The 13,915-nt window shown below is 31.6% G+C and overlaps 1 protein-coding gene across 2 annotated transcripts in view; it reads left to right on the top strand.

Moving 5' to 3' along the window:
- The window catches only part of LOC129949599 (transcription factor SPT20 homolog), a 56,828-nt gene that overhangs the window by 3,973 nt on the left and 38,940 nt on the right, over nucleotides 1-13,915 (top strand). For both annotated transcript variants that reach the window (XM_056061154.1, XM_056061155.1), the window contains exon 2: nucleotides 4,479-5,039. In XM_056061154.1, the coding sequence (XP_055917129.1) occupies nucleotides 4,555-5,039 (485 nt within the window). In that variant the 5' untranslated portion in view covers nucleotides 4,479-4,554. The remainder of the gene's footprint in view (nucleotides 1-4,478; nucleotides 5,040-13,915) is intronic.

The raw sequence follows: 13,915 nt of genomic DNA, 5'->3' as shown, positions 1-13,915 counted from the left end.
TTTTCTTAAAAAAAAACAGTTTTACCGACAATCTGGTTTCAAAACTCATGTGTGAGTTTTGCATTTTTGTCCATTTTTTTCCTTCTGTTTAAAAGTCATCCGTTTTCTTTCCAAAATTAAATCTTTTTTGCGTTCGTGTAACTAGGCCCTAAGAAAAATTCTATTAAACTTCCTACCGTCTGTACAAATTCTCCGAGTAGCAATAGAATAGCGCCAGTTGAGCAGGATCTTAACTAGGGCGATGAAGGAAAGTTAACTTATCCTCAAAATTTAAAAACTTTAATGACATCAACACTTCTCAACTCAAGAATTCAATTTTTTTTAGAGCCTCTGAATTCAAAGTGTTGGATTTAAGCTTGCAAAGAAAAATTTAAAATTATTGGCATTTACGAATTGTTTCGATTTCGTGCTTAGCGTATGTAAAAACACGCACCATTGTTAACAAAAATCGTTAACTATTGTCGTTCATAAATACAACGATTGTTACGAATTGTAACAATATGACTTCAACACACCGTTCCTAAATACACTAATGAAATGTCAAATAATAACGATTTGTAACAATCCAAAACTTACACAACAAATTATTGAACTGTCAAAGGGAATGGCTTGTTTACAAACAAATATTTTTGTTTGTTTTTTTTTTTGGCTTGGCTTGGAAAAAAACAATGAATTTAAAAGATATTCGTCATCTAAATCGAATCAATAACTTTCATTACGCAATAAACCAATGATTTCCGTTGATTCCTCTTTTTGCTTTATTATTTTTGTTAAAAAATAAAACTAAAAATTTGATTCGGGAAATGTTTTATTATTATTAATTTCATCAATTTTGATTAAATTTCTCAAGCAAATTAATAGCAACTTCAGTTTTGCTTTCGTTATTTTTTTTTTTAATTTTGATGTTGGTAAATTGTCAATTGTCGTTCCTAAATAGATCCGTTTGCGTACCTTCGAAAAACGAAATTTGACCAAATTCTCAAAAATTTCGTAGTTTTTCGTAAAAGAAAGAAATGATGATGTGTTAAAATTTATATTTTTTTGACAGTAATATTGTGTGAAAAATTTGTTGTTTTTCCGTTCGCTTACTTTTTTCTTTTCGTTGTAGGATCTTACCTCACTCTTTAAAATATCTCTTTTTACGAATTTTAGTGCAGAAAGTACGCGAACGGACCTAATGATTATAAACATGAACAATTTTTTTTTGACATAACAATTATTGTTTAAAAAAGAACAAACCAGTGGTCTTCTCAAAATATTTGACACTTCTACGAGTATGTTTGTACATATCTATAAGCAGTTATTGCTGCAACACATACACGCTTCCGCTTCGCCTGACGTTTACGAGTTCAGCCAAAGGAATTCAACGCATGCTATCACAATGGAGCTTCGACCTCACGTTTCGTTTGACAATCGTAAGGAAAAGAACGTAATGTGACTCGAAAGATTTAGTTCAAATTTGTTGAACATTTGCTTTGTCTGACAGCTCAGCAGCTATACAAAAAAGTCAACAAACAAAATACATTTGCTTTTGGAGAGATTCCCATTGGTTGTTATAGGCTGTGTAAGCTACATCCGCGATAAATTTAATTTTTTTTCGATTTCAAAACTCATATTTTTTACTTCACGAAAAATCAAAACAAACTTTTGAGAAAAAATAACAGCTGTTAATGACAAAAGTGCCATTTTAGAAATGTCATTGAAAACATCCTCGAAGCAGGCCCATTGTAACGCAGACGAAGTCAAAGCCGAAGCTGAAGGTTGTTTGTGTTTCAGCCATAAATTATTGCACACTTCTATTACTTCTAAAAGTAATGCACGTATGAACTTACGTTAGGTTACCGAAAAAGATCTAGAGCTATATTATGACGAGTTCAGATTTTTCAAAAATATTGATTCCTTAAAAAATGGGGCTAAGAGCCTGGTTCAACTAAATCGGAACCTTTCATTGCGATACAAACTAAAACACTATTCACATGAGCACGACCACCGAATGAACGAATGTTGGTCGATTTTGACATTTCTTATTATTATTATTAATATTGTTTTATTCGTTGCGAGTGTGAATAATGTGGAACGCGAATAAAGTTTGACAGTTTGTATCAACTACAATTTTTTTCGCGACAAATAAATTTGTTTCCTTAAATTTATTAATATATGATATTGAAAAGTAAAAGTATGCATTATAAATCAAATAAAATCTATATTGCTATCGTTTGTTAAGAATTTGAGAGGAAATATGTCTTCAAACGTATATAAACTCACTTTTTGTAATTTTTTCGTCGTTCGTTGGTCGCGCTCATGTGAGTACTGCTTAAATGTGTATCATCTTATTGTTAAAACTAGGTGGCCAGTTTAAGCTGTCATTGGGTTTCAAAATTGACATGTCGTTCATACCGAGATCATAGACAAAGTATACCATCGTACAAAATGTTTTTGATTTAAATTTAGTGGTATTTTTTTCTGCCATTTGTATAACTGCCATCTTTAGGTTTATAAGTTTAAAGCAAGAAATAATTTGTCAATTAATCATTGTCTTTTGCATATTTAATAATAAACACAATTATAGGTAAATGTCTAGTTAAACATTTCTCCGGATCGATTAGAATGATAGGTTTTGAAAAATTATTGAAGATTTCCATAGTTAAAATAAATCAATTTATTTTTGATCTAGATCTGTCAAAATCTCTCCTGTTTTTGCATTTTATGCGGCAAAAACCATTAATATATTTTTAAGATCAAATCTATAGATCTATTTTTTTCGGCAGATTTACCCCCCTTTGTACCGATACTAATACGATCATAAACAAATGTGTATCTAAAATTTTGACAGTTCTACCCCAATGACAAACAAAAGACAGTTCCAATCGCATGAAACACAATCCACGAACAAAATCACATTTTGAGTATTAATATACCTATGAAACACCCCATTAAGAAAATATGTACACATTTTGGTATAACGGTCATAATAATACAAATTCAACCATTTCACCCAAAAAACTGATGACCCCAGATGGCTAAAACAATTTTCACATGAACAACGGACATAAGATTAAATCTCTAAAATTGAACTTTATTCAAAAATAAATTAATTGATACTCTTCAATAAAACGTCAGAAGAAAAAATTGAAATTTTGACAGATGACAGATCAAAAATATATTGATTTTTCCATAAATTTAGTTTTCTCTTATTTTTATTGTAACTGTAAATAAAAAACATGTGGAAATCGGTTTACCGACAAAAATAGAGTCCTCCATTTGTTTTAAAGTTTAACTAGAAACTTTTTAGTAAATACATATAAGACGGAAGGAAGGTCTAATAATATACATAGATGACCTATCCAATTAAATTTTAAAAGCAGAAACGTTCGATTTATACGTACACATTATTATAATAATAAATTAAATAATAAAATAGTGTTATCTTAATTTTTATCAGTTGACAAAGAATAATAATAATCTTCTTAAGTGGCCATAAAGATTGTTTTTGTACTTAAGTCTATAACTGATAAAAATGAAAATAGCAACAACTTATATTATCTGTTTTTCTTCTTTCATACATTTTATTCATGGATATGTAACTTTCCTTTTATCGTTAGGTTTTTGTTTATTTAAAACTTTATAGGATTAAGATTGGTTTATTCAGATTAAGATTTAAATTTAAAATCTTTTTTCTTCATAAAGAGAAATCAGAGGATAATAATAAGGAATACAAAATTTCAAAGATATTATAGAAGCCTTAAGGGCCTTGCACATGAGAGCAAACAACAAATAAACGAATGGACGAACAAACGTGGTTTTACCCAATTCGAAAAATCAATTTAAAACAAAAACACACACATTAAAATTATAAGAAACCCATTGAAACTTATGTTCGGATAATAAAATTTGCATTTTGTTTTCCAAAACAAGACAGTTTTATAACAACAATTTGGTAGTAACGAATTGCAGTGTGATTGCTACGAACTGTCAAACTCTATTTGCGTTCCACATACCATCCACACTGCAACCAATAAATTATTGTTTTCGCTCAACTTAACCTCAAAATTATACCACTCTTGTTTTTACTTGTAATTATAAATTGACAACTCGTTGCTGTCTGCGAATAGAAATAAAACTTATGTGAAAGAAAAGTCAAAATATGCGAACATCCACAGTTCGCAGTTCGTAGCTCATGTGCAAGATGCTTTAGACCGATTACTATGACAACTTTACTTCTTGGTTTAACCCACATTGACCGTCGCGTCGTTAAACCTGTCTTCACCTTCTTTGAAATTGTAGCGAGAGTCAATTTGAATTTTATTCCAAATATGGCCATGGATCTTCGTTTTGTATATTTTTAATGAGATTAACTGGTTTAATAATTTATTTAATTTTCCTCAAAACCGATATGAACTCTTTCAAAAAACACAGCTTCTAACACCTTTGCATCTTGAGCTTTGATTAAAATTGTTATTTTTCTTTTATTATTTTAGATAAAACTGGCAATCGTAAAAAATAAAATAATTGTGTATGCAAAAGAGTGGCAGTTGAAAAAAATATAAAACAATAATGATAACTATGTCGAATCCTTATGATATGTATCAACGCCAGCAACAGCAGCAGCAGCAACAACAACATCAACAGCAAAGTCATTCAACTTCTCCAACATTAATTATATCTTCTGAATCTTTACCCATTGGCGGTTGTTCAGGGGCTAGTTTCAGTGGTGCTGGAGGTGGAGGTGGCGGCAGTGGCAATGGAAGTGGTGGAGAATCTCCAATTGGTGCTGGCAAAGAAACAATTCATTCTGGCCAATTTATGGTATCGCATTTTGAGGCCGAAGAAGCTCAAGATGATGATGATAGTGAAATAAAAATGCTCGATCCAGAGGATCCGACATTATCAAAACCGGATGAACCAAGCGAATGCACTCAAGTGCAACTTTATGTACCGATCAAGGTCAAGGAGCATGGTTCAATGAGTTTGATTGCATCGCATTTAGAAATAGAAACATCTCTAACAAAACTCTTCAAGTGTATGAATTTAGCATACAGGTGAGTTTTTACCTAAATATTTTTTGTATTTTTTATGAATAAATTAAGTTTTTAAATTTTTGGAAGCAGTAAGCTTATCTTTTGAGCTCAAGCTCATATTATGTGCCCTTATCTATTGTTGGGTTAGTAACATTGGTTATTAATCTTTTCTTTTTTTTTGCTCTCTCTCACGATGGTGTGGGATGATCACTTCGATTCGAAAATATATTTAAACATTAATAAATCGAGTTCTTAAATTTAACAAGCGACCTATTTTAAACAAAGAAATGAAAAAAATCAGTAATTCGAATACGAAAATAAATATTGTTGATTAAATTACAAAAATAAAAACTGTAAAATATAAGAACAGATAATAAATCTGCTTCGTTTTTCAAGTGTCATTTAAAAATGTGGAATTAAAATTACCTTGAGCTTATTTGAAATTTGAAACAGTCAAAGAAAATTGCAAGCTACAAATTCAAAGATATATATTTATGCATTTATTAATATTTATATAGGGTCTGCCAAATAACTTTTTTTTTTAAATGCTATAAAAACATCGAGTGTAGTTTCGGCTGTGTGGCGCGTGGCGCCGTCCTGTTTAAACCAGATGTTGCCAATATCCTCTTTAATTTTTGTGAACAAACATTTTTTTCAACAAGCCCGAAAATGATCGCGATTGACTGTAACGGACTTTCCTTGCTCATTTTTGAAGAAAAATGGCCCAATTATGTCTCTGGACCAAAATCCTCACTAAAGAGTGAATCGTTTTGGGTATATCGGCTTTTCAATGTAAGCATGTGCTAATTTTGCTTGTTTACATACCCCTCAAGATCAAAATGAGCTTCATCTGAAAAGATGTTTTTTTTAGGCAAAATCGGCATCTTCTCTAAGCGTTCAGACATAACCTAAAACATCTTGCACATAAGTTACGAACTGCGAACTGTGGATGTTAGCATATTTTGACAATTATTTATTTATTTATTTCACTTATTTTATTGAAGTCCCTAACTGGCCTTGAAATTGGTTCATTCATTCCGTAGTTTGTTCTATGTCTAGGTTGAAAAAGATAGTGTCTTTCCCTCAAAGGTGTTGTTGGAGCTTAAATAAAAATTAAACGACAGTAAGATAAGGCATTTAAAATGGTAGCACAAAATATCATGAATAGTTCTTCGAGATTTGAGCATCTGCAAACCTAGAAGGCTTTGCCTGGCTAGGGAATTTGGACAAAAATTCCAATGCATTTTATAAAAAACGTACCTTGTAAAACGATTTTGGATGTTTTGAATTCTATCAGAGAATAGTTGTTGATGAAGGTTCCAGATGACATCAGCATATTCCAAAATAGATCTTACTAAAGTAGTATAGAGCGCAACAAAGGTGTAGGGGTCGGAAAAATCAGTTGAATTTATTTTTATAAATCCTAACATTGAGTTAGCTTTGGCGACGATGGCATAAGAAGATTCGTATATCTTTACAAGATATAACGTTTTCTTTGAGCCAGGATAGTGCTTCTTGAATCGCCATTACTTCGGTCTGGAATACACTACATTGATTGGGAAGTCTATAGGATAGACTGAGATTCAGTTGTTCTGAAAAGATACCACTTCCAACTCCGTGATCGGTCTTTGAACCGTCAGTATAGAAGTGTACCGCATCGTCTTCCAGGGGTCTCTCTTCTTCCCAGGAGGATCTTGAAGGGATGGACACATGGAAGATTTTACCGAATACCATTTTTGGGGTGGTATAGTCTAAGCGACCTGGGGTAGATCTGAAACTGTCTATTTTTATTGTAACTGTAAATAAAAAAAAACAATTGGAAATCGGTTTACCGACAAAAATAGAGTCCTCCATTTGTTTTAAAGTTTAACTAGAAACTTTTTAGTTCATTTAAGACGGAAGGATAATAATATACATAGATGACATATCCAATTAAATTTTAAAAGCAGAAACGTTCGATTTATACGTACACATTATTATAATAATAAATTAAATAATAAAATAGTGTTATCTTAAAATTTTTATCAGTTGACAAAGAATAATAATAATCTTCTTAAGTGGCCATAAAGATTGTTTTTGTACTTAAGTCTATAACTGATAAAAATGAAAATAGCAACAACTTATAGATCAGTTTTTCTTCTTTCATACACTTTATTCATGGATATGTAACTTTCCTTTTATCGTTCTTGTGATAGACTGAATTGTTTAACAATGTAAAAGAGACAATAACATTAACTGACGCTTTAAAATCATCATATGGAATAAATATAATATCAAGAATAACACCTGGTCCAAGACAGATTAAAACGCATATTTGTTCGATTTCCAAGATACGCAGAGTAATTAAATTACAAGAAATGCATGAACGGACTTCCACCACCACGATCTTCAGCAGAAAAACATAATCCTTGCAAAAGGTGATGTAAGAGTTTCTGTCAAAAATTTCAGAATCAGAGATTTCACTTCAAAGCGAGGATTCCACCATAATTATTATATCATAGTCGGCATGACAAGATGCAAGGTATAAAGCAGGTAGTTTAGTTCGAACCCACTGGAGTTATGGTAGTACATCTTCAGACAAGCAGCATTTAAAAAGTTATTTTGACTTTTCTTTCACATGGCAATGGCATGGTCGCAAACAGCGACAAATTGTCAATTTATAATTACCCTTTTCAAAAAACAGAACAAGAGTGGTATAATTTTGAGGTTAAGTTGAGCGCGAACATTTTATTCGTTGCAGTGTGGATGGTATAGAGTTTGACAGTTCGTAGCAACCACACTGCAATTCGTTACTACCAAATTGTTTTTTAGAAAATTGTCTTGTTTTAGAGAACAAAATGCAAATTTTATTATCATAACATGAGGTTTCTTATAATTTAAATGTGTTTTTGTTTGATCGTTCATTCGTTGTTCGCTCTCATGTTCAAGGCCCTTAAGTGTTACCATTCACGAAATAAGCACTAGTAAAAAAAACGTTAGATGGCGAGCCCATAATAATTTTAGATAGTTTGGGAACATCATTATTTTATTACATGTCAGTCCCTATAAAATGCAACTAATAAAAAGTAGTTCGCTGGATGAAAATTCACAAAAAAAGGAACTCTCTGAGGACCTATAAATAATAACAGATGACTTTTTTTTAAAAGCGTGTTTTTTGACAGCTGTCACCTGATTTATGATCAGTTTAGTTTGCCATTTCACAATGAATAGACCTAAAAACAATTCACGTGATCGATAAATGAATGAATACAATATTTTATTTTAAATAATGCATAAACCTTTATTGTGTGCAAGTTATGAAAAAAATTAAGAAATATTGCTTAAGTTAATCTTAAGATAATAAAATTAGCTTTTTCATTGCCAAAATACAATTAAAAAAATGTTTCGGTGTGAATTGCAATCAGATTATAACCTATAATAACATTCAAGTCTTTGTTTTGCATCTGTAATGACGAATACAAATAAAATTTAAAAAAAAATGTGAAAGAAACGTCATAATGTACCAATTTTCGGTCAACTGGCTGAACACAATGGTGAAGCTGAATCTAAAGCTTGGGTTACTGTCAACGTTAAAAATACAATACAAAGCGATTGATACACTGCAAAGTTGAAGCCAAATGTAAAGCATAAACTTTAGCCCTTTAACCGAAATGATTGACACCTTGAAAGACAATATTTGTAGCGTTATTACTGACATACGCCTCCAATTGCTGGAAGAAGTGGTCGAAAATCGGGCCTTTCAGCTGGAATTTATTCGAACCAGCCCATCACTACTTGATCGATACTTTCACCAACAATGCTCTAGTGAAATATCCAATAGAATTCCTCGCCTCATGCAATTCAACAATAATACCAGGACTTCTAGGAATGCTTATCAATTCACCCCTGAGCCCAATTTAAAACGTTACTTTCAAGTACAGAAATTCTTTCTTTAGCCACACGAGTGTCAAATGTTTTACCATGCTCAGTATTGCCCATACTTAGTACAATGTGCAGATATATTTAATCCTAACCTGTTTTCCTAATTGCTCGCATTGTGACTTATCATTATAAAGGTGTTCATAACCTACTGAGGTCACAAAAAATATATTCAAAATAATATTATTGTTTTATTCATCCCTATTGTGAGTTTCACCCGAAAAATTATTCTTCCCCGGAAATTTAAAAAACTATTGTGAGTTCCGCCCGCATGAAATTTCACTTCGAACTAGCGGTGACATTTCGAAAAAAAAGAAGCGTTCATTGAAAAGACAAATACAAACTGAACGAAATATCTGAACAAATCCCAGAAAAAATTACAATAGGACGGTGTTCTAGTTTTGCAAATAAATTATTATTTTCAACCCCTTTTCGAACGAAAATGACAATTTGTTGAGTTTAAAAACTTTAATTAATGTTTTATGTGTGTTAGAAGTAATTTTTCAAGAAAAAAAAACGACGGTATCAATAACCAAATTACCGAACTACACCACTTAAAACAAACAAACCGAAACAATTCAGAACTACAACACTTCGAACACAGCTAAACAGATTTTTGACAGATGAGTGAAGTGCGAATTGAAATTTTTAAAAGGTAAACAAATTCCGTCTTAAATTCAATAAAAATAATAAAAAAAGTAAATAAAACAAATAAAAATTGTTTTTTTTTTTGTGATTTTGCCGTAGCCTTTCTATTTGCTCCCATCTAAAGCAGTGGAAATTATAAACTTGGTCCATTAGATCCTCAAATGAATTTATATCATGTCCATTCTCATCGGCTAAGTCAGTTTTTCTCTTTTCTCAGGGGGAGGCAAACCGAAGGGTGAGCCAAAACCTTCCACTGCTGCGTTAACACCTATAAGTTGTAATATAGCTTCTTCCACATATGTGTACTTCACTGTTTTATTAGGGCCACCTCCGGTTGCTCTTTGGCTTTATTTTCCGTCGCCTTTTTCCTCACATATATTTTCTGGTCATTCCAAACCTTATGAAGCATTTTTTTTTTAAATTTGGTTCTATAATCATAGAAGAACAGGTAACCTTTTTCAACTCAGTTTTTGACTTTATTAGAGGCCTGCACTGTTAAGATCATTTACCGTTGTCTTCCAAAACTATAAATTTATATCTTTGTTTTCGTTCGAATAGCCTCTATCGATATCGGGGTGTAATTGCATTTTATTCAAAAGCAACTCGCATTGCCTTCTATTTGTTGTTTTACTCCTTGAAAATGAAAAATTAGGAATTATTTTCTATTATTTTGCCGCTAAATTTTGAGTCAAAGAAAGAGTTGTCAAAGACTTAACTATTCACCCGAAAAAAATAGTTCACAATAGGGGGACATTTTTCGAAGTGGACAATTTTCTGTCCGAAGCTCACAATAAGGAAATGTGAAATGTCATTTTTTTCGGAAGGAATCCTGAAAAAGTGAAACTCACAATAGGGGTGATTGATTCGTTAAAAGTTCGTTTAAATTATTTAACATATCTCCCGTTTATTTCTCAAATTCAAATCTTAACGGGTTTAGATAAAAGTATAAAAGAAACAATGTTTCTACATTTCCATTTGTTGCGTTGCTGACAGCAACTTAAGCCAATTTAAACATTTTAATAGTTTTGTTATTGTTATTATTTTAATTATCATTGCAGTGAATGTTTATAATATTTTATTTACAAAAATTCTTCTATGTCAATCTATGTGTATTTACGTTCACAAAAAGTATATTGACTGAATTGTTTAAAAAGCTATACTTAATCAAACAAAAAAATAAAGCTATCACATAATAAAGATCTTTTAGAAACAAATAATTTCAATTCACTTCGTCTGTCGTCAGTCACTGTCATCTGTCATCCAATTGACGTAAAATGACGTATGCAAGATAAAGCTCATAGGTTTACGGTGTACTGACAATTCTACTTAAAAATAAAACAAAAGCTAACCAAATCAAAAATACCACAAAACTTACTTTGAAATAATAAAAATAAACAGTTGAAATTTATAAATTTGTTATTTTATTAGTTGACTGTATTAGTGTACAAAATGTACATAATAAAGCGCATGTCAACCTAAAACAACTTAATACGATGACATAAAAGCTAAATGCTTACAAATTCTCGATGCGTTTACTTGCGCGCATTAAAACTAAATGATCTTTTTGTTGCTGTTTTATTTGTTATTGTTATTATATATGTTCCAAGAACCTGAACTACAGTTTAGCTTAAACAACAAAACAATACAACAACAAAATTAGCAATGAAAAAATAGAGGGTGTGTACATAGTGGGTGTGTTTGTTGAGGCAAAAACAATTCTAAACCCGATGAGTCTGTAAGCTCTTGACTTTGTGTATTTAAGCATTAATTTTATTACATAGCTTGTTTATATGCATACATACATAATATTTAGATATGAATACGACCGTTCTATCGCGAAAATGTCGACGTCCGACGACGCTACGTAACGATAGTATTATCGATATAAAAAAAATACAAATCTATATTATGTTTAATGAACAAAATTGCAATAAATTATCATTTTGAACTTTTATCCATGTGGAAGACGGGTCTTCCGTTTTTCTTGGCACTTTAAGATTGAGCTTTATTCGTCAAGTGTAAAAGTAGTTTACAGTAGGTTTGGAAAGAGTCTTAATGGGTCTTAACTTCAAGGTCACATGTTAAGTATTTGCCCTTAAAATTGAGAATCAAATTCTATCCATTTACTTTGACAATTTGATGAGATTGACATCGAAAACTTTTAGTGGCCAAGACATATTTTAAAAAGAGCCTTATCTGTCTTGAATAATTTCTATGTAAATACCTTTGAAGGCTAATGAAGCTTTAAAATCTTAAAAAGTTCCTGAAATCGACTATACATCGAGCATTACAATTAAGCTTTGACCTCACGTTTCGTTTGACAATCGTAAGAAAAACAACGTAATGTTACGTAATGTGACTCCAAACGCAAGCATTAGTTCAAATTTGAAGAACATTTGCTTTGTCTGACAGCGCAACGGCTGTAAAAAGTCAACAAACTAAATACATTTACTTTTACAGGTATTCCGATTGGTTATTATAGGATATGTAATCTACTTCTACGATAAATTTAATTTTTTCGATTTCAAAATTAATTTTTTTTACTACACGAAAAATCAAAACAAACTTATGAGAAAAAATAACAGCTGCTAATGACAGAAGTGCCATTTTAGGAATGTCGAATATTAGAAATGTCATTCAAAGCAGCCCCATCGTAACGCAGACGAAGCCGAAGATGAAGCATGTTTGTGTTTCAGCCATTACGCTTCCCTATAAAGATAAGGGTTTGTCATGATGTTTAAAAAATGATTTTAGGCATGTAGCCGTAGTTCAAGAGAAGCAAAATAAAACATTCTATCCAAAAAACCCGATTAAGCTATTGGGGTACCAGGCCTTAAATGAGAACAATACTCGAGAGTTTCACAAAAATAAATCCAGATCAGAAGGGATGAAAAACTACTGGCATCGTCCCATCGTACGTCGGAAAAAACCTAAATAATCAGCAGCATTTTTGCCTATGTCAAATATATAATCATTCCACAAGAGATGGTTTGAGATGAATATACCTAGAACAGAAAGTTGTTCAGCCTCCTCGATGCAAGCACCATCCATTGATAGTGGCATTGGGGAAGGGTTAAGACATTTGACAGTATTTAATTTTTGAAGCATTAAATTCTAAAACTGTTTTTGATTTCCCGTTGCTCGACTGTATGGACAAGCATAAGAATCTTAAAATCCTGGAAAGGTAATTTCTTACCCAACAATAACTGTATTTTGTTGGAAAATTTATCAATAGTATAGTAGGATTTTACACGAATAACAAAAACAATATCCGCAGTATGAATACTTCCGATAAAAGTTAAAGTAGAATCTTACCACGGATGGGTTTTTGACATTTATACGAGTCTCGAATGGATCTTATGTGATTTCGTTCTCAAATGTTGGTACGATTGATTGATTGCATTTGTATTTCGGTGGCAGTGTCCGGTGAGCAGCTGTGCATTTGAAATCATGTGTTTTCCATTGGGGAAACAAATCAATCTGGTACTGTTGATATTATTTAGTTTTGTCAATGAAAATGGACTAACTGGGCTTATTTTGCAAGAGAAAGCAATAGAAAAGATTATTAAGTTTTGCTGTTTTCACCAAAGGTTTATCTCAGTTTACACTAAATAAATCTTGTTGATGTTTCCACCGTACTAGAAGACTTCAAAATAATCAAGTTTGACAGCACTTTTTAAAATGCAAATGGTGTTTCGATGTTTCTTTTAAAGTGGAAGTGAGATAGTTTGATTTGTGTTAAACAATGGAGAACTGAATAGTTCAGCACCACATAAGAATATGCTTCCTACATATTCCATGGCCAATATTTTTTTTGTAGTTTGATTAAAACAAAACTATACTTTTTTGTACAAATAAACAGACCATAAAGCATCTGTTAGATTAACTCCTCCACACAGGTTATTCTTCACAAATTTTGACCTGATTCGGATCCCCGACCGGAATTGAGTCGAATAAAGCTCATTTCAAGTCGATTCAGGTTTATAAAGAATTAAGGCGCGCTTCGAGCTCGCTTCCACACCACATGTTAATGTAGTAGTCTACGAACAGACCCCCTCTTTGAAATTTGTATTTTATGTCAAAGCTGCAATTGTAAATTGAACTTTTTTTAGAGAATCTCAATTTTCAGATATTTTCTTAACATTTCTTCTTGAACATACCAATTTTATAAGTTTTAGTTAGTTCACAAAACTTCCTTCTATTTGTGTTTTTTTTTTTTTTAATTATTATTCTGAAAGGTCTTTTTTCAGCTGTACCAATTTTTAAATGCAAAAATCTGGCCGCTGATGGATTTTCTTGGGAATTTTCTACTATACTATTTATAGAATGCC

This window comes from Eupeodes corollae, chromosome 3 (genome assembly GCF_945859685.1).
Source record: "Eupeodes corollae chromosome 3, idEupCoro1.1, whole genome shotgun sequence".
In the NCBI taxonomy this organism is placed as follows: domain Eukaryota; kingdom Metazoa; phylum Arthropoda; class Insecta; order Diptera; family Syrphidae; genus Eupeodes; species Eupeodes corollae.
The sequence above is the reverse complement of the archived record's forward strand: the minus strand, read 5'-3'. Positions and strand labels throughout refer to the sequence as shown.